Source organism: Phycodurus eques, chromosome 2, assembly GCF_024500275.1.
Source record: "Phycodurus eques isolate BA_2022a chromosome 2, UOR_Pequ_1.1, whole genome shotgun sequence".
Lineage (NCBI taxonomy): Eukaryota > Metazoa > Chordata > Actinopteri > Syngnathiformes > Syngnathidae > Phycodurus > Phycodurus eques.
The window spans coordinates 16,358,618-16,381,610 of record NC_084526.1 but is presented as its reverse complement, the minus strand read 5'-3'; the positions used below and the strand labels follow the sequence as shown (position 1 = coordinate 16,381,610).

General features: G+C 42.0%; 1 protein-coding gene across 1 annotated transcript in view; it reads right to left on the bottom strand.

Annotated features, from left to right (window-relative positions):
* LOC133415609 (potassium/sodium hyperpolarization-activated cyclic nucleotide-gated channel 4-like) overlaps positions 1-22,993 on the bottom strand; it is a 154,788-nt gene that overhangs the window by 89,001 nt on the left and 42,794 nt on the right. The window contains 1 exon segment of the mRNA XM_061701766.1: positions 20,114-20,537. Coding sequence (XP_061557750.1) covers positions 20,114-20,537 — 424 coding nt within the window.

Here is a 22,993-nt window from a genome sequence, read left to right as displayed (position 1 = left end):
CATTGGGAATAATTTCACAACTCTCCTTTTTTTTAAAGAGAGGTTATTTTGACAGCAACTTTATCAACAGGCTCATTTTGCTTACTGTATATGTAGTCTACATTGTACAGTGTGTACTGGGTGAGCAGTGACTCATTTGCATGAGACAGAACCGCCCCCTGCCCCGCCAAAACCAAATGATTTTGAACAGAGTGTTAAACATGGATTTTACATGCACTGTAATTCTTTGTCCTTTGTCTATTTTGGCCAAAGCATGTTAAATACATGATATGACAACACCTTGGAATTGTATTAAATGTCTAATAAATGTCTCCTTTAATGTGATAAAAATACGCCTTTTTTAAATTTTTGCCCGTTAACTGTGTCATTTCAAAATCGGACAACCTCCTCCTTCAGTATCTGCTGCCACAGCCTGTTTGAGTCATTACAGTCCAACAATATCTCTGCTATATTCTCATAGTCGATGTGCCCTGTGCCACTAAAGAATAAAGCAACAAGAGCTGTCGGGGTAATGCCAATGCAAATCTTCGGTTTATAACCCCAAACTCCTCGTGTCACCTCGGCAAGGTGATTGCCCTACCTCCCCTCCTGGCTGTAATCTATTCAAATCCACCCGTGCAGGCGCAGGAACAGGACTTAAGTCCCTCATTCTTGTTGCCGAGATTGGTTCTTGTTAAAGATCGTTACTGTAACACAAGGGAATGAGATTGGTTCCGCTCTTGATTCACCCTCAAGCAACTGCTTGTAAAAAAAGAAAAGGTGTGATTTAAAACCCTAGCATGTACTGCCACATGCACACCCAAAACAAGCAAAGGCAGCATGAAGGATGATGGATTGCTGAGCACTTTGTTTTAATTGATCAGGACAGCGAGTGAGGATGGCAGCATCAAGCACGCAAACAAGGAGAGGCATGATTGATGAAGGTGCAAGGGTTTCTCACGAGGTGCTCGCTGCTCATTAGGAGATGTTCGTATGAGAGGCCACTCATAAGTCTCCCAGCATTTTCCTGATGAAAACAAGCCAGGCGAACTGGAAAGGGAAACCAGTGCAGCCGTTTTGTAACTGCCAGACTACTATTGGTACTGTTGCAGCTACAGATTCAAGTCAAAACGAGTTTATTTGTATACACATTAATCACAGAATTTGGCAATTTTTTCAAGTTGTCAATCAATTAGAACCAATGTTAAATTTTTTGCAGCATAATAGCGTTATCACTTGAAGTAATAGATTTTACTCACCTCTTTTAAACCATTTGAACGCGCTGCAATAGAAATCAGGAACAGCATAAAGTTTGGCGTACCTCTATTTTGAACAAAACATGTTACTACCAATTTTCTCAAATAACGGCCCCTGCTATAATGTTCCATCCATCCATCTTCTTTACGGTTATATCCTCACAAGGGTCGCAGGCGTACTGGAGTCTATCCCAGCAATCTTCAGGCGAGAGGTGGGGTACACCCTGAACTGGTCGCTAGCCAATCGCAGGGCACATACAAACAAGCAACCATCCGCACTCACATTCACACCTAAGGGAAATTTAGAATCTTCAATCAACCTACCATGCGTGTTTTTGGGATGTGAAAGGAAACCGGAGTACCCGGAGAAAACCCACGCAGGCACGGGGAGAACATGCAAACTCAACACAGGCGGGGCCGGGATTTGAACCCCTGTCCTCAGAACTGAGGCAGATGTGCTAACCATTCCCCCACCGTGCCGCCCTGCTATAATGTTTTTTAACGTACTGTGCGACTTAAATATTCACCTATCCCCATAGAGACACCTCCCTTTTGCCCCTCAGGAAAATAAAAATGAGCAGTAATGGAAATTACCACAGCTCACATACTGTTGCAAACCAAAACAGCAGCATCTACAGAAGCAGGGATCAGGTCTATCAGATAAATGAAGGGATGGAGTCTTACTTTTCTCTTTGCATTATTAAAGATCATCTTACATTATGTAGCGACGCCGTCATTAACCCATTAGCCATCTGGTGTGACAGTTTCTTTCCAAGGAACGGTTTTGGGAAGATACGCTAACTTACTTCTGACCATTCCGCCTCTCTTGATACTTTGTTTTAAACTTCAGCTCTGCTTGACATAACAGTATCTTCATGAGTATTATTCGAGAAATGCATTTGTAGACACACAATCATAACCACCAGTAATTCAGTGGGCTTGTATAGTTCAATGGAAAAAAGTTTGGCTCAGAGCCTCAAGTTCTAATTATCTTGATGTTTAACAATTAAGCACATTGTCAGATTACAATGACTCTCTAGAACTAAAGCTTGTATAACTAATGTGTTGAAAATAAAAATAATAATATTTGAATAATTGGCATCTACACCAGGTAATGGGTCGCAGAGCGAAAATGATTAATAATTAATAATACAACGTAATAAGACTGGCTATAAGTACCATATTTTCTCATGTATTATGAGCACCCATGTATAATACGCACCCACAAAGTTGATCTCAAAATTCTGGAAAACCCTTCTCCCTATGTATAATGCAATTTTACAATGCATGTTTTTGCGCCTACCCATATGATCAAAACATGAAGTATTATCTGTATGTTGCTAGTTTTTTCAAAGAATGATTCTGAAGTTAAGCACTTTATTTGAGCACGTAATACTTTTTATTTACTTGTTCTTATTTTGAAATTCACAGCCCTACTTTTATTTAGTAAATGAGAAAACACACAGTTGTGCTCATGTGTTTGATTACCCAGGCAGAATTTGTAAGATGGGTACGATTCTTTAAAGAAAACATGAAGGGCTCGGCGAAACACATTTAATTTTATTTTAATGGGATTCAAATTAAACTGTTAAGCATTTCAGAAAAGCATTATCATTCAACAAAACATAAGCATAAAGATATTAATGATGGTTGTTGTTCAGTCATCAGTTGTATTTAAAAAAAAACAATATTTCACAAATTGTTTCAGGGTATATAAACCTATGAGCACAAATATACATATATGCAGTCATACGTACCCCTGTCATATTGGAATGAAAGTGTAGGCTCCACCTTTTTATAACCTCTAGGTGGCAGTGGCATATTAGAATGAAAGTGTACACCTTTCTCATAACCTCTAGGTGGTGATGGAATATTGGAATGCAAGTGTACAGCTTTTTCATAACTTCTAGATGGTAGCATACATTTATAAAATGTGAAAGTTTCCCCCCCCCCATTTCCCCCTATACCTTTGTATAATGCGCACTATTGACTTGTGACAATTTTTTTTTTGGGGGGGGGGGGGGGGGGAATACGCATCATACACAGGAAATTACGGTAACACACATTGCGTGTCATTTTCTCCCATTACCCAAGATGGGACCGGCTCGTTGAACAGAAACTAGTTCCGACGAATTACAACTACAACTTCAATCAATAATGTTGAGTTGTATTTGGTTAATGTGCTTTTCTTTGTTTATATGGCAGTCCGTCCAACATAGCTTCACATGAAACTAGTCTGTGGTGCAAAACAAAGTTGTGGAAAACTGATCTACACAACATTAACCTCCATTTCAGTCCAACACAAACCCAAATGAGGCCAAGAGCATACCGGAGGTGACTAAAAGCGCTAAACAAAATTGATAGGGATCTGAGGGGGTGGATGATGGGCAGCTTTCCAGTCCGCGCAAAACAGATGGAGTGACAAGAGTGTGATTCAGGTGAGAGATTGAATGTGTCATCGTGGAAGCTGCCCAGACAGTGTCATCGGGCTAGCGCGGGGCTGAAGTGCCTTCTCAATGCTAATGGAAATGACTCTAACAGAACAATGGCTCTCATATTGTTTCCTTATGGCCTTCGCAATGGTACAATCTCAGCATGTGTCCTGAGAAGTGGGGAACCTTTTTACGATTGTAAGGACGTTTCTGTTTGAATTAAATAATATAAGGGTCATACTATATTCATGAAAATATCCATCCATCCATCCATCCATCCATCCATTTTCTGTACCGCTTATCCTCACTAGGGTTGCGGGCATTCTGGAGCCTATCCCAGCTCTCTTCAGGCGAGAGGCGGGGTACACCCTGAACTGGTCGGCAGCCAATCGCAGGGCATATATCAACAAACAACCATTCACACACACATTCACACCTCCAGGCAATTTAGAGTCTTCAATTATCCTCCCATGCATGTTTTGGGGTTGTGGGACGAAACCGGAGTCCCCGGAGAAAACCCACGCAGCCACGGGGAGAACATGCAAACGCCACAAATGCGGGGTCGGGATTTGGTCCTCAGAACTATGAGGCAGATGTGCTAACCAGTCGCCCACCGTGCCGCCTTCATGAACATAGGATCAAAAAATCTAGCAAATTTCTATTGTTATTTATTATCAGAATTATTTTAGTTAAGCAATAGTTATCCCTGAAAAAAATTCTTAAAATTGTAAGAAATTACTAACTAACAGGCGACCTCTAGTCCTGAACCAATCACATTATTAGATAAATTTAATGAAAGCCCAAAATATTTTAATGACTAATTTAATTAATTGTTTTTTTTCAAAGATATAGTTTTTCAACAATTGTTTATATTTAGAAAAATAATAATTTATATTTAATTTAAAAAATTATTTTATTTCATTGATTGTATTTTTAATATCCGTATTTTTAATTTACTATTTAGAGTGTTAACAGATATAATAAATTCATCTAATGGGGGCCAAAACATGTTAATTTTCCTATTTTTTTAATCATTTTCATACAATTGATTTTTTTCATACAATTTATTTTTTTTTTTTCATATACTTTTTTAACAACATGTTTGAAATGTAAACTAGCATATAACGTATTTCAATACACCAGTGACCTGATTATTCATTCATTCACTCATTCATTTTCCAAACCACTTATCCTCACTTGGGTCACTGCTGGCATGCTGGAGCCTACCCCTGTTATCTTCGGGCGAGAGGCGGGGTACACCCTGAACTGTTCGCCAGCCACTCATTAATGTAATTCAACTACTTTCATTTGACATTATAACTTATTATTTATTTTAAACAATCCATCCATCCATCCATTTTCTGAGCCGCTTCTCCTCACTAGGGTCGCGGGAGTGCTGGAGCCTATCCCAGCTATCATCGGGCAGGAGGCGTTGTACACCCTGAACTGGTTGCCAGCCAATTGCAGGGCACACACAAACAAACAACCATTCGCACTCACATTCACACCTACGGGCAATTTTGAGTCTCCAATTCATGCATGTTTTTGGGGTGTGGGAGGAAACCGGAGTGCCTGGAGAAAACCCACGCAAGCATTGGGAGAACATGCAAACTCCATACAGGCGGGGCCGGGGATTGAACCCCGGTCCTCAGAACTGTGAGGCTGACGCTCTAACCAGTCTTCACCGTGCCACCTATTTTAAATAATATTAATTTTAATTAATAGTCATCTTCATTTTTAAAAATATAATTTACATATTCAATCTAAGTTTGGTAGGAATATGGCGAGAGATGTGAGATCTTTAAATATATCAGTTCTTCTTTTCAGATAGCTTCATCTTTACATACTTAAATGATTTTAATTTGTATTCATTTATATCAGTGACTTAGTGTTTGCGAAGTTGAATGTGTCTAGTGTGGGGTAATTACCCCGTGCTACATCTCCACCCCTGTTTGATTGACACACAATTTTAGTGTGATGAGTAATGAGCTTTATCAATTAAATCAATCCATGTGCGCCTCGGAGTTCATTTCTAATTAGCTAACACGACGGCCGACCTGCGGGAATGCCGGGGTGTCTCTCCCACACACACAAAAAAAGAGGCCTTCACCAAAATGTCATGTGCATGCATGCTGTCATGCTGGATGAAGCGCATGTGGTGAATGAGAAGTGGGCCTGGGAGTGGACCACAGGGAACACCCTTCCATCATCTGTCTAAACAGGCCTGCAGGGCTCCGATCACCACAGGAAAAAGGAAGAAAAAAGAGAAAAACAACACACTCTTCTTGCCGAGATGTGCCTTTCGCTTTGTGCTGGATCACACATTTATGTGTAATAGTCTTTAAAAATCTCAATCCCCTTGGGTGGGTATTCATATAGCAACGGGGCCCATTCACAGTTTTGGGGACCTGTCAGTGTTGCTGGCAAGCCTCATTGTGTGCCCCATAATGGCTCATTAAATCTTTTCTTGCAGCCTCTCCTATCTCTCAAAGAGCACTTCTTGACCGAGGAGACGGGTCAGCGAGTGCAGGCTGATGAGTTGATTTACCTTCTTCAAATAACTTCGCGTGGATTTAATGAGTGAGACGCGTTCGTTGCAATTTCGAGAACCTGGGGGTGGGTGGTATGGGGGTTGGCCATGTCTGTCAAAGCGCCCAAGCATGAAAAAGCAGATCCGTTTTTCCTCAAATTAATTGCCTCAACTCAAATCAACAGCATGCCTTCATTAGTCGCCAACTGAAGAAATAAACACCTCTCCTCCAATAGACGTCGTGCCACAATTTGTAGCACAGTACGTCTCCCACTTGAATAAATAAATGTCTTCACTCAAATAGACACGCTGCCTCAATTTGTTTTCAATTAAGCAGATAAATACCTCTCCTCAACCAGATCAAGTCACCGGGAGAAGAAATTAATGCCGCTCCTCAAATTGACGCGACGCCTCAATTTGTTGCCAGGTGCATTATCCGGTTGAATAAACTTTTCAAATAGATGCCTTAGTTGCAGGGTGAGCAAATAGATCTCGTACCTCAATAAGTCGCCAGTAAAATAAATAAATAGCTTTCCTCAAATAAACACCATGCCTCAATTAGTCACTGGTGGAAGAAATTAATGCCTTAAATAGATGCTCTGTCTCAATTCGTCAACTTAATAAATGTTTCTTGTCAAAGAAATGCCTTAGTTGTTGGTTGCAGAAATAAAAGCTCTCTCGTCAAATAGACGCAGAGCCTCAAATTGTCAAAATAAATAAATAATAAATGTCGCTCCTCAAATACATGCCCTGCCCCAATTAGTCATTAGCGGAAGAAATACACGCCTCTCCATAAAGAGACGCCATGCCTTAATTCGTTGCCTGGTGCATCGTCCACTTGAACAAATAAACATCTCTTCTCAAATACATGCCTTATTTGCCGGTTGAAGAAAAAAAAGGCCCTCTCTTCAGACAGACGGCATGCCTAAATTAGGGGGTAGAAGAAATGAACACCTCTCCTCAAGTAGACACCATACCTCAATGTGTTGCCAGGTGCATCCTCAACTTGAATAGATATGTAAACATCTCTCCTCAAATAGACACTATGCCTTAGTGAGTTGCCACTTTTAAAAACAATAAACGCCTCGTTCCAAATTGACGCAATACCTTATTTCATCGCTTGAATAAATGAGCACCTCTCTTCAAATAGATGCTATACTTCAACTAGTGGCTTGGGCAGCCGTGGCCCAATGGTTAAGATCATCGCCTGCCACCGTGGGGGACCTAGGCTCAAGACCCCGACTGGACCATCCGCCAACATCTCCGGGAGTCACGGCTGTGGTATCCTTGAGCAAGACACTGATACCCCGAAATGCTCCCCGGGCGCTTGAGCTGCCCCCTGCTCCAGTGTGTTCCACTAACTTGTGTATGTGTTCACTGTGAGGGGTTAAATGCAGAGAACAAATTTCATGTGCATGCATGCATGTTCATGACAATTAAAGGTGATTCTATTCTATTCTATTCTATCACAATACAGTTAAGCCCAATCGTTTTGTCGACTTTCTTGTGTATTTTCTGGCCAAAATACCCAACACAAGCATGAGTTAATTTGAGGCCTCCTCTCAAACAGAAGCCGCTTAATAAATAAGCGGCTTCTTAATAAATAATGGATGGATGGATGGATGGATGGATCCCCTTTTTGGACAATACAAGCATTATTGTGTTATGATCATAACTAAATATGTCATATTAAAACTTGTAATTCCAAAGTGGAATATTTAATGAGGTAATTAGACGCTTCAATAAGTCAATAAGTCACAACATTGATTTTGATAAAATAAGAATTTATGAACAAATAAAACCAACAAGGGAACAATGACATCAACAACGACAATGAAGACCAACACTGAACCATGAAAACTAAAACTAACTAACTACCCTATTCCAAAAAAACGAATTCAAACATTTCCCGCAAATGGGCTTCATGTGCATTGCGTAATCTGCTGCTTTGCTATCCAGAAAAGAAAATTGCTTGGTATGAGGTGGCATCTCGTTGTTTAGTGGTGTAATTACACCCAAAACCTAATTTTCCTGAATTTCACATGCCAATGCGTAGATTCGTTTAGTAATCACGTGAAAAGCATTATAAGACATCAGGTTTCCAGGATACTGAAAAAAAAGTTATAATGTGAGTCAAGGGCACCAGGGTATGTCTCCTGAACACCAGAGTAAAGTCAATGTCTCACTATTATACCTAATGACAAGGAAATTGAGCCAAGGTACCATTTTGAATTTTAACTTGTTCAAAACTCTGCGGCCAAATTTGAGCCCGCTAGCATTTTTTTTTTTTAATGCTTCGTCTTTGATAAAAGACATCAAAGAGCCAGAAGGTGGCGCTGGGGTTGCATGAAGGTTTTAATACAGAATGAGCTGATGATAAATCACTGGCACCCTAAATATGACTGTGGACCTCAGTGATCGAAATGCACTCCAACGATCATTCTCTTCATTTCGTGCAGCTTTGTCGTTTGATTTCAACATATGGTGACAGTTGGTGCTGGCCATCCCAAATTTTAAAGGCAATGTTCTCCAGAAAGGGCATATATCTGTTTGCATTGCTATTCACTCGGGGCGAGTTAAATCTAACAAACCATGGCTTTTGTCCAGTTTCTGGCTTCCCCAAAATTAGCTGAGTATTTCCTTTGTAACATGTTTGTTTGCCTCTTCCACTAACACTTCCACTTCCATCACTTCAAACTTCATTTTACGCTAGCCAAGCTTTCCCAAATTTTCCGTGGTGAAATCTATAGTTACCTAAAGCGCAAGCCTCTATTAAATGCAGCAATCTACACCACTTTTACACCTGTTGCCATCAGCAGGCGAAATCTGTGACTGAGCGAACGCACAATTAACTCCTGATATTTAGTAAAAGACTGCAATCTTAGTCAATCTCACGCTACAAGCTTACCATCAACGCGTACAGTCAGTGCAATTTAGCACCTGCTATTTGGGATGTTTGTAAATAAGGCCCTATGTGTGTATGAGAATGAACCGATTGATCTTTACACTACCTGGTGTCTCAGAAACGTTCCAGATCTGGTGTCACAAAACAAGTATATTTCAAATCCAAACTACTTTTCCCCTTGGAAGTAATGCTCCTGGAGCCTAACACACTTTATTAGCCTTCTCTGTCACGCCTCCATGCAATCCTGGAAGGATTCTTCCATAATTCTACGCACTACTGTCGTCACGGCCATCTTGATATCGTCCACGTCATCAAAACCGGTCCCCTGGAAAAATTACTGAGAGCCAGGTCAGGTGAGTAGCGAGGTTTCTCCAGCACGGTGATGTTTTTCTTGGCTAGACTCTGTCAGATTCTCAGGTTATTGGGAGCAGCTAGGAGTTGTCCTGGCACAAGTCTCACTTCTTATTGCACATTGAATGATGCAAACACCGCAGGGTACTTTTGCAGATAGGCTGGTTGATTGTCCGGCCCACATTGAATAGGACAACTCGTAGTTTGGGTTTCAAATATATCTTTTGCGAAACCAGTCCTGGAACTTGTCTGACACGCCTCGTATGTGTGTATGTGAATGGACCGTCAGTTCTTAACAGTATGTGTTTATGTAACCTTGAAACCTTGTACGTCTGCACCACTGTTAAACATGGACCCTCAACTTTATCTCCGGGTTTTTTGCTTAGTTAAATGAAAAAACATCAGCAAAAATATAAGTTGCACTCAACTCCCATAGACCTGAACATGGTCAAAACATCATTTGCAACGGTGGGTCTGCACGAGGCAGTGATATTTTGTCTTTCAAATTTACGTTTGTGACCAAATGCTACAATAAATGGTACTGATCTAATAATGATCACATGTGAAATGGTTATGAATTAAAAGCAGCAATATGGTCCATTTATGCCAAATCATTGTGAACACAATTCCATCATATTTCCTATCATATTCTCAAAATATTCTGCAGTTTGACTCTCAAATTTGGGGAAACTGTCCATTGAATTCACAGTTCAACAATTATAATCTGATTTTATACAATAAAGAGTTTGTCCCTTAAAACACATAGACGCTCCACTGTGTGTGAAGATAAATAATCAAAAACGTCTAACTCCGCTTTGTCCCGTGAAGGCCCCCTCTCTTTATCTCCTGGCATGGCCGCCGGCTGAAGCACTTTGGGGGTCAAGTAGAATGCGCAAGGACACTTCAACTCTTTTGTGATGATGTCCCAACATGTCTGCGCTTTGGGCTGCTAATACAGTACGTCCCTCCTAGGACATGCAAATATAACGCGCATGTGGTACGGGGCAGGGCCGAGAAGAAAATCGCCTGTGGTCGCACGTGTTGAAATTGAAAAGTAAACAGTTATATACGCGTCGGTAGAATTTATTGGATTTTCTGATGTGATTATGCGACAAGCTAACATAGTCTAAATAGTGTAAATCTAAATCTCATAGTCTAAATCTTGACTCACTGCTCCTTCTTTTCTAACAACACAAACAGACTCAAATGCATCTTTATCAAATGTGTCATGACCTGAATAAAAGCTTGTGCTTATGTAAATAGATACACATGTGTTTATATTATGTGTATATTTGAACGCGGCAGTGCGGTGATATAGTGGTTAGCGCGTCTGCCTCCCATTTCTCAGGTTTGGAGTTTGAATCTCAGCTCCGCCTCCGACTCCTGTATGGAGTTTGCATGTTCTCCCCCTGCAGCGTGGGATTTCGGTGGGTACTCCCACTTCCCAAAACATGCATGTAAGCTTCACTGAAGATTCCAAATCAACCATAGGTGTGAATATGAGTGTGAATGAACATTTGTCCATATGTGCTTGGCTGCCGATCAGTCCAGGGCGTACACCGCCTTTCACCCAAAGTCAGCTGGGATAGGCTCCAACTCACTCTAGTGAGGATAAGCAGTATAAAACAATGGATGGATAGATGCAAATAGACACACATTTGTTTACATATTGCTCATGGATGAACATATTCTATAGATGGTTACGTTGTGTGTGTATGATAATGGACAGACAGCTCTTTACATGAGGATTGCGGACGGACACATGTTTACACTGTGTGTGTGTGTGTGTTGACAAACAGATGTCTATGTTTATGTAATTGGACATGTAGATGTTTGCATTTTGCAAGTATGTGAATGGACATATTGATGTTTACATTTTGCATATGTGTGTGAATCGACAGACATGTTTACATTTTGTCCATGTGTGCTTTGTTAAAAAAAGAGAAAAACAAAAGTTTCACAAAAATCCAAAGGTACAAGCATAAAAACACTGGCAGACTTAATCCTTTGATGCTGGCTGAAATGAGGTTTCGTGAGGTGCACTGACAGTTCTCGTCAGATGTCCAAAATCACCACGTTACTCATAATCGACCCTCTTTAGCTGCACTTAGACTGAGCAAACGCAGCCTGGCCACTATTAATAGACCAAACATAAATGTCCCATGTTTTGTCGGCTCATTTAAGCAGTTATTTGAATCTTTGGTTTACTGGTCTTTACTCCCCCACAAAGAAATCTGAAATATGTTGCTCACATTAGTCACAGAGCTCTAGTTTGTCCACGCTAGTGATATAAATTGCACATTTTTGGGGTGTATTTCATACTGTAACATCCATTCGTCTTTTCTCGAATTCCTCAACAAAAAGGAAAAAACAGAAATATTTTCATGTTTAAATGTGCTCCCTGCAGTATTAAGTGATGCAGTGTGTCACGCTCAGCTTTGCTCTGCTCAAGTCAAACACATCCTGCAAGAAGTGTCCTTTGCGTGACTCCATACTGGGGAGAAAATTTAACTCAAACAATAACAAAACCGGGTGTATCTACCGCACCGCTATTCATAGCGTAGCATGCATGCTGAAATCCAGTTTTATTCTGTGTGTGCCTGTGTCTGCGCACGTCTGTGTGTGTGGGTGCGTTCGTGCCTGCATGCGTGTGTGCATATGTGCGTGTTTGTGTGCGTGTGTGTGCTCGCGCCACTTCTGCCATGTCATAGAAGTTGATGTCATTTAAGTGAGAGATGCTGGATGGCATTTATTCTTGACGAGAGCTAAATGTTGCGCAGTGTGTCGAATCACGAAGGATCCTCACTCAGCGCTGTGAAAATGACCTTTTTTCACAAACCTCTTGATACACTCTTCTTTCTCTATGTGGAGGGAACAAATACAGTAACTCTGCAGATGGTGGTGTATTTTTAACTTGGAAAACCTCTGAGCAGTAGATGGACATACAGATACTGTATATGTATTTATATGAAAACAGACTGATGTGTACATTATGTGAGTGGACAGACAGATGTTTATATTGTGCAAGTAAATGGAGAGACACCTTTACATTGTATGAATGACAACAGGTGGATACACAGAGTCATGTTGTGGCACCCATCCTCAACCCTTTGGAGAATCCTCAAAACAGCAACCCTGCAAGGCTATTCTGACATTCTGCAAAGAAATCCAAGCAAAAACTCTCCAAAAACTCACATTGTACATATTTTATTTTGTGCGGAAACAGGCCGGGGAGAGTGCTTGTCGTTCCCATGAGAGTCCCCGAAGGTGTGAAATTGACCTCTGCAAATTTGTGGAGTTTCTGACTGTCCTCTTCCGTGATACAAAAAAAAAGAACCTCCAAATACCAAAAACATCTTTAAGCATGAAAATGAACCATCTCAAAGAAATTCAAGCAGAAACTCTCCAGAAGCTAATAAGTTTAATGGCTATAAGAACCTACTACCAAATAAGGGTCTTATGTCAAAACGTAACCTGACTCACATTTTTGATTTCAGTAAATATGACTCCCTAATTGCTGCAAATTCAAAAATTACTATTTTCCGTCCTTTAAAACTTGTCTTGAAACTGTGTTGCACATGATAATTTGAAACAGTGCATATTCCTTAAACATTTTTTTTTTTTATACAGCTACAAATGCCTTGGAATTCCACAGACAAGTGGCAACCACAAGGACACAGGTCGAAGGGCAGCCAAATATGTAAAGAGGATGAGGCAGATCCTGAACAGCAAGAATAAGAGTAATCAGATATCCCACTGCCATAATACCCTGGCCACTGGAAGAGATGAAAGCCACTGATATCAAGACAAAAAAACTCCTTACAATGCATGGAGGGTCCCAGCAAAGGCTGTACAAAAAACAAACAGAAAGGGGTTGGGGGGTGGGCGGTCAAGGACTAGCATGCATCACAGGCACTATCCAGGAGGATACAACAGGCCTCCAAGAATAAATCAAGAAGTTGGCCCCGAGGTACGGTCTGCAAAGTTAGTGCCTCAGACAACAGAAGCCCAGTAAGGAGAAGGAGCCGGCTATCATGGAAAGACAAGCCCCTGCATTGCATGTACCACAGAAAAACTGCAGTGGCAAGTGGCTGACATTGATAAAATATACCACTGTCTGGGAAAGGCTGGACTGAAAGACAACATGGAGACAATAGTCATAGAAGATCAATAGAGGCCGGGGTCTACCACATCAGACAGGATCCCACATGCAGGCTGTGCAAAGAAGGCCCAGAGAAAATGCAGTACATCACGGAAGGGTGTAGGATGCTGGCAGGCAAGGCATACATGGAGCAGCATAACCAGGTAGCAGAAATTGTGTATCAGAATATCTGTAGCAAATACGGACTAGAAGTCCCAGAATCAAGATGGGAGACATCACCAAAGTTGGTCAAGAACAACCAGGTCAAGATCCTGTGGGACTTCCAGATTCAGAATGACAAACTGGTATAGTGGGTAAATGTCAGAAGACAGCAGTCGTGATCGACGTAGCAATCACGAGTGATAGCAACATCTGGAAAAAGGAACACAAAAAGATGGGGAAATACCAAGGAGTGAAGGAAGAACTAGATAAATGTGGACGGTGACGATGATGAATAGTGGTGCCCTTAGTGATCAGGGCACTGGTAGCCCAAGCTAAGTGAATGGCTCCAGCAGATACCAGGAACAACACTAACATTTCTGTGCAGAAGAGCGCAATACTGCGAACAGCTAAGATGCTGCGCAGAAACTTCAAGCTCAGGTGGACGAGAAAACAATTTCATAGATAGATAGATAGATAGATAGATAGATAGATAGATAGATAGATAGATAGATAGATAGATAGATAGATAGATAGATAGATAGATAGATAGATAGATAGATCAGGCAAGTGAGAAGTACAGTTTCCTTAAAGGATCCAAAAGACCAACAGAATCCAAGAAATTTTAACTCTAAAAGTCTCTTTGGAAACACCAATGTAACACTCTTCATTTGACTTCCATTTTACCTCGAAAATCGACATTCAAAGGGTCAGACAGAGGTGTCATGTGAAGTGTTTTTCCCCCCTCGAAATATTCAAATGGGGTGGGAAACGTCGATAGGGAAAAGTCAAAGAGTCAGTCAGGTGGTGACAAGTTATTCTGCTGTGTGACACATGACATTTGTGTGAGGTTGCATGTGAAGTAGGCTGGCATTGAGGCAAAGCTGGCATTTTACTCTGTTTGCCTAACTGGCGTTCATCAGCGAGCCCCGCCGCACTCGCATGCCACCCACGACCACATGAAACGTGCAAATGGCAGCTGGCAGTGCGATGTTGTGCAGACTTTTGTGGTTATTGTTGCCCACAAGTTTATCCATATGGTGTTTACAAATGTTTGCGTTCTTTGAGTCATTACGATTGTATATGAATCGGCGCGTTTCCATTATGTGAATGGTCAACCAGCTGACAGGGTGAATGGACAGACAGGTATTAATGCATGTGTTTTTGTAAATGGACAGACACGTTATGTATTTATGTTCAGGGACATGAGATTTTTACAGTATTTGTGTACAGGCCATATTCTCCCATGTGCGTAAGTCAGAAAACTCAACTCTGTCATTTATGCACACTCATGCCAGGTATACACTCAGGCTGGAGCAAGCCTAAAATGTGGGCGTTCCCTGTCAAATCTGGCCCTGCAGGTATGCGTTTTCTCCTGTGGACTTAAGCACTTTTGCTCTTCTGCACTCCAAAGGCTGTAGTGAGTCTAACGCCCCATGAAGGTAAAACATCATATTGCATGTTTTGATTCCGTTAATTGCCCACCAAACGCGCGGCGATGGCTGACTCATGCTGATGATGATGCTGTGATACACCTGGCCCATAACGCTCACCTACAGTATACTCACCAACACTTACCGACTACCCAACAGCCATAATGTGTACCTAGCACTTTACACTGAGAGCCAAACATCGACATTTTATATCATATTAATTGGTGAAAAAATATGAGCACCAACTGACTTCTTCACCTCTGTGAGTGTGAGGACCTTTTTCTAATTCAAACATGCTGCTGGCAGCTTGGAGTTTTTTTTTTTTTTTTTTTGAAAGCGCAAGGCTCCCACTATAACGACAATTACAGTCATCGTAATGGCACAATGGTGCGTTAGATATTGAATCATTTGTTTTTATTTGCTGCTATGTCAAATATGTTGGTTAAAGTAACTCTCCCAGTCTCTGGCGAAAGGAGGGTTGTAGGGCACCGCTGATCTATAGAATGGCAGACATCCCCCTTCCAAACCTGCGTTCAGTCATTAGCAGAGAATTCTGATTAAATTACTTTTATTGGATTTAATTAAGTCACTGATGGTGTAGTGGTACACTCGCCTGACTTTGGTGCAGGCAGCGTGGGTTCAGTTCCCACTCAGTGACGGTGTGAATGTGGGTGCGAATGGTTGTCTGTGTCTATATGTGCCCTGCAACTGACTGGCGACCAGTTCAGGGTGTAGTCCGCCTTTCGCCCGAAGTCAGCTAGGATAGGCTCCAGCGCCCCGTGACCCTAACCAGGATAAACGGTGTTGAAAATTGATGGATTTAATTAATACATAATAATAATAAAAACATGTGCTCTCCTCAAAGTCTAAAGTGTTAAGACGTTGCAGTGCATGTCACACTGGTGATGACTGAATGTATTTTAATTAAAACTTTGCTATATTTTCCAAATGGATTTCTATGACATTGACAAGTCTCAGGAAAACTAAATTTTCCATGATTTACAGCCAGCCTCAGAATCACGCCTATTTGGTAGTTGCACACAAATTCCCACGTTACTCACAGTGGGTGTGTCAGAATTTTGGACAGGAGAATGCACGTTGCTGAAAAGTGGACAAGCTAGGTGTGTAAAAAAAAGACTGATGCACGCGTAAGCAGGATAATATGGTCCAACGTGAATAGAGAGAAGCATGTTTATGTGCAAATGTTAATAGATACGCACGTTTTTACATATTGTGCGTATAAGAATGGACAGACAGATGTTGACATGATCCGTTTATGTAAATGGGCAGGCGTGTTTACATTCTGTGTTATATGAGTGGGCAGACTTTCAGTTTTGGAATGTGAGAGGAAGTTGGAGTACCTACAGAAAACCAACATAAGCATTGGGAGAGGATCCAAACCCCACACAGTCGAGATTTGAACCCAGAACCTTTCGACTGTGAAGCAGACGTGCGAACGACCAGTCTACTGTGCTGCCCGTGAGGTATTGAACTTTATTTAATTATCTATTCAGCCTGTTTCCTTCCTGTTCCCTCCTCCTTAATCATACTCTTGCCTCAGTGCTCAGGCTTAACACGCAACAGCTCTTTCCAGTTGAGTGCCGACCCCCGTCAAGCGAAGGTCAGACTGAATATCCCGTGATGCCTCTGTCCTGGCCTCCCGGAAGTGGTGGAGGGCATGCTTGGGGGGAAGAAGAGGAATTATCCTCCCAGTGATTCATTTGAACTTTTCCTCTCTTTTAAATGGCATCACAGAGACTGATGTCACCACAAACTGCTTTCCACACAGAGTGCAGGCTGGATGGATGTTTAATAACAGGGAACCTGTAAGAGGACGGGCGATGGGCAGGTCTGGTGAAAAGGTGCTTTGATTGGCAATCAGGTGCTATTCAGTGTTTTCTGATCACCAGAAATGCAGGTGAAGGTGTCTAATTGTGTGTTTTGATTGTGCAAACGGGACAACTGGTGGCCCTGTCGTTGTTGTTAAGATGTTGATGGATTCGGGTTCTGTTTGCTTTGGAATGATCATGCATGAATGGACAGGCTGATGCATATGTGGATGGACTAACAGACATTTATGTGAATATGTAAATAACAGTTTAATAACAGTTATGTGCAACTGTGTACAAGGGGCGGGTTAGACGCATGTTGGTTATTTCGTAGACCAGCACAACCCGGCGGATCCGAGAGTGGGCTGGCTGTGTCACTGTGGGTGTATTTCCAGCCAATTTTTTTCGCTGCCAATCCAAGCGTCTCCTCCCATTCCCTTTAAATGTGGTGTATCTGACGGTCTCAATGGAGACATCTCTGTGCGGAAGAGGACAATGCGTCATCGCAGTGATCTGTGCATGAGTGGAGCATTGTCACTGGTCTAGCCGGTGTGGCAACAGACAATGTGAGCGGGTATACAGATTGAGCTGCTGATAAATTCTTGCAACTTAAATATGTCTGCAGAGGTCAGTATCTGTCTGCCTGTGTCTTGATCAAATTCACCAAATCACAGTTAAATGTGGTTTGAGCAGGCAGAAATTTAGACCAACTTTCTACCACCAAATTGTCACTCCGCCAGGCGCATCTCCAAGCATCTCCACAGCGCCGGAACGCCTGGCTTGAAGAAGACTAGTCTGCCAAATTGGCAAACAAAACAAAAAAATCTGAATCCGCCAGCATTTGCACCCCGCCACAGATGCGCGATCTACAAAAATAGAGCCCTATATGTGTATGTGAATGCACTGACCTATTTTAATGACTTTTTCATTTTGTGTTACTGCGGAATGGGCTGACAGATTTTTTACATTACTGTGTGTGCATATGTAAATGGAAAGAATGATGTCTTCACAACTCCACAGTGACGCTTTCACTTCACACCTTTCACCTCAGATACCAAAAAAAGATCCATGAAGTCGGGGTGACGGGAACTTTTTGAATTGATGCCACAATTACAATCACGCTCATATCTCGGAAATGCCTCTACATGCTTTGCGGTCCCACTGCTATCTGGATGGGCGCACAGAGAGAAATGCCAATCAACGCTGTTGTTTTATCAACTCACTGGCGATTGAGGTGCTGAAAAAAAGAGCCTCTTCACTCTGTGTGCATAATTACAAGGGCACCTCCCTCCCAGGGCACGTATACAGTGCTGTACAAACATACCTGCAGTAGGATGACAACACTGTTTGGTCCATTAACACATAGGTCAAATACACAACTGAACATCTATCAGTCACTTCACATGTCTAAATGAAAATCAATATGCCTAATTACATAAACACATCACTTAAAGAGCTGTCTGTTGATTCATCCATCCATTTTCTATAGCGCTTGACCACATTTGAGCTAGACCCTATCCAAGCAACGGCCAGAGGTGGGGTACATCCTGCACTGGTCGCCAGATAATAGCAGAGCACATACTGTATAGCCAAATATGCATTCCCACTAACCTAACATGCATGTTTTGGTAATGTGGGAGGAAGCCAGAGTACCCAGAGAAAAAAAAAGAATATGTAAACGCCACACAGGAAGACCGCAGCCAAGACTGAAACCCTCAACCTCAGTATTAGGAGGCAGGTGTGTCAGCCAATAGCACACATAGCTAGTGCCTCATTTTTCCACTCTGGAAAACACAAAAAAATGCATGAGACATTTAATTATCTCAGTTCATATACGCTCTCCCTCACAGCCCATTTGAAACGAGTAGATAACTGCCATGCTAACCAAAACAGCAGCATATACCAAGGCATGCAAACAGTCTTACGTATTAATACCAGTGTGGTGACTTACTGTGTGTTGCTTCCCACTATTCAAAACAATCCCAAATTCCATCGAGACCTCAACAACAATTAGTGAGTGTGTTTGCTTCACAGTGCTGTATTTTGGGGAACAACTACACTTCTCGGCAGGGTGCGCAACTGGTTAGCACGTCTGCCACACAGTTTTGACGACCCGGGTTCAAATCGGGCTTTGCCTGTGTGGCGTTTGCATGTTCTCCCCGTGCCTGCGGGGTTATTCTCCGGGTACTCTGGTTTCCTCCCACATCTCAAACATTTAAGAATGTAAATTGCCTGTAGGTGTGAATGTGACTGTGAATGGTTGTTTGTTTATATGTGCCCTGGGATTGGCTAGCGACCAGTTCAGGGTGTACCCCGCCTCTCGCCCAGAGTCAGCTGGGATAGGCTCCAGCAAGTCCGTGACCCTAGTGAGGACAAGCGGTATGGAAAATGAATTAACTACACTTCTTTTTATAGGCCCATTTTCTCATAATAATCCTTTTTTAAATTATTTTTTAACTCTACTTTCACTTAAGATAGGCTACATTATAATACACCTGTAAGATCGTTTACTGTTGTTTTAAAAATGCTTTGTACAAATAAAAACCACCCCCCGGTATACAAATGCCTTCCATAAGTAAAAAAAAAACAAACAAAAAAAAACATGTATACTGTATTACCTCCTGCAAGCACACGTTTTTGTTGTTGTTGTTGTTTTTGCTGTAGCTCAACTTTTGATATTGCTAATTTCATAAACCCTTGAGAATTGGCAGATTGCCTCGATCATTATTATTAATTATACACTTTGACTTTATACAGTGTGAATGAAAAGTAATTGCTTTATACTACTCTTTGCCAGGAATCCTTTGTGCTGCCATGCGGACCACAGTAGTTCCACCTTGACAGAGATCTACGAGGGATTGAGTGCCATTCTACTTACATGATGCAGTTTTTATGAACTACCCCAAATTTGTAATTAAACCTCAAGTCCCATGTAAATCTTGTCAGATTGCTTACCTGTATTTAATAAAGCCCAACGGTTTGTACCTTTGTTCCCAAGGTATAGTAGTCAATTGTCAAGGGTAAAAAATAATGATAAACTCCCACCCTCACCCCCAATTGACAGCATGTAACAACAATTCTTGGGGCTCCTTTCCTACCTCTTCCCATTGGTGGATGTAGCGAATCAGTCTGGAGAGGCGCAGGAGGCGAAGCAAGCTAAGGATCTTGGTGAAGCGGACAATTCGCAAGGCGCGAGCTGTCTTGTAGAAGTCAGAGTCAATGCGTGTCTCCACGATGAGGAAAATGTAGTCCACTGGGATGGAAGAGATGAAGTCAACTACGAACCAGCTGCGAAGATACTTGATCTTGATCTGCTGTGGGTCCAGGATTATCTCCGTGTTGTCCTCCTTGACAATGCCCGTCCGGAAGTTAAGCACAAGGTCTAAGAGGAAGAAGGTGTCAGAAACCACGTTGAAGACGATCCAGGGCGGTGTGTGCTCGTCCTTGAAGAAGGTGATGCCTACGGGGATGATGATAAGGTTGCCCACCATCAACAGCAGCATGGTCAAGTCCCAATAAAACCTGGTCAGGGAGACAAACAAACAACAACAATGTAACGAATTGGGCTCTTTTTGGAGTCTGCACTTTCAGGTAATCCCAGTTTTAGTCAGACCATGCACTGAATTGGTTGCCAGTGATTCTGAACAGTACATTATTATACAAAAAATTATACAATGCCAACTATTGAAGCACGACATGAGCACTCACCCATTATATTTTCTAGACTTGCTGAATATGGGCAAAAAAACAAACTCCACCCTGCGTTGGTCACCCATCAATCACATAGCAATTCTGAATGGGGTATTTACTGGACCTTGATCCAACATCAGCTCCACAAAAAAACAGCTATTTGAACCACTGCACTACCATTCATCCATCAATCCACCTATTCCCTGCTCTGGGTCACTGGAAAGCTGGAACCTACTTAGAGAGAAAGGCAGACTACATCCTGAATTGGTCGCCAGTCAATCATAGGGCGATTCTGAATGGAGCATGCAGTGGAAACCAGTCCCACACCAGCTGCACGAAAGCAAACCACTACACTTCTATTCCTCCATTTCCCATGTGCTGGTTTTTCTATTCAATATCATGTGGAGGCTGGAACCAATCACAGCTGCTGCAACCATTCATACGTTCTCTGTGCCGGTTGTGGGAAAGCTAGTGTTATGGCGAAAGACGGACTACGTCATAGATTTGTTGTCAGACAATCACATGATCTGGATAGACTGACAACATTCATACATAGAACCACTGAGCAGGTATCAATTCTATGCCAGCTCTCATGCGTCAGCTATGTGAACCACTACACTACCAGCTGTCCCTAAATCCACTCCCATTTTATGATATATAAGACAGTGTTAATGAAGAAATATTTTTCTTACTATACCTGGAATGGAACATGATTCGGCTTTTCAACAACTCGAGGTGTATGCTAAATCAGTCTCTGTTCCAACACCAAAATGTAATTATTTCCAGTTTTTATCATAATGGTACCCCGCGACCCTAACCGGGATGAGCGGAGTTGAAAATGGATGGATAATAATGGTGCACCAAAAATTGCTTTATTGACAATCATACTCCACGCAATATGCATGGTAACAATACTGCACATTTGGACAGTATACTTGACACCAGCATGGATTAAAGGATCTTGAAGCATCCCATTTACAACCCAATTGTTGCTTATATTAGCCTCTCTACGTGACAATTAATCCAGCAGTGAATAAATACGGATTCATTTTAGCTCATTGTTCAGATGCAAATACAAATGCTTATTCCACCCATGTGTCGCTTTGGCATCATGACAACCACACAACTTGAAAGCTATTTGCTATTTGGCCAGTAAATCCGGACTGGAAGGTCAGCGAGGGTTAACTACTAATTATAAAGCAACCCTGTGAACTCGTCCATCTTCCGAGCATGAGCATTTGGATATAAATTGCACTCTACTGCCCGCTCAGTAATTGAATCCAGATTGGCTCTTTTGTGTTAAGAGTGATATGTCCCTGATACTTCCTAGGATGCACTATGAGAAAGGGTGGAGGGAGTTTTTGCATTGTCCACCGGACCAACGAACTCACATGATTTAGCCCATCTTAACTGGCCAATAAAGGTCTGTCGCTCTGCCAAAGCAATTTCAAGACGGGAAGCCTCCATACATATCCTGTAGGTACATAACAAGGGTAAGGGGGCTCCATTTCTCTGCAAGCTAGCAAGACTACAGCAATTAATTACAGGTCTTTCACTTCCCACTGATGACTATTGATTTTGTGGTTGATTCATGCTGTGTTGAAATAAATGTCATAGGGAACCGCAGAAAACTACTGATACAGGGCCACCATTCACAAAGAGGATAACACATTTTTTAAAAAGTCATAAAATGTAAAAATCTACCCTGACCTACTGTGCTTTGACAGTAATTGATCAGTTATGTCACTAGCTGGTCAGTCCACGTCTCAAAAATTATATGCAGTTGGTTACTAGTGATTAATTGACTCAGGGCACACACATGTCCCGAGTCAGTCTTTATGACAATATTTACATGTTGTGCCAGTGATTGCTTTATTATGCCACTGAAACTATATTTGCCATCTACGGGTTCTATTTTCATGGCTGCTGTAAATGCACCCCAACACATGGTGTAACTGCGCGGAGAAGGGGCGGGGGGGGGAGGGATGTCTGCGCTGTTGTGGGTGTGATCATACCCAACTTCAATCCTGTCCATCGGCTCCTCTCATTCCCTTTAAATGCGGAATGCTAGAAGTACACTGACAGTCTTTGAGATGGCCGGAGAAGAAACTGATTTGCTCAAGTCCGGGAGGTCGAAGCGCACAAAGTACATTTTCAAGCAAACGTCAGTGGGCGGATGATGTAAAGGAGCCGTAAATTGGGCACTTGGAGACTGCTCTCCACCCCTGATCGTTCGTGTGCCCTACCCCCCATACCCGCCAGTGGGAGGATTTAAAAAAAAATATATA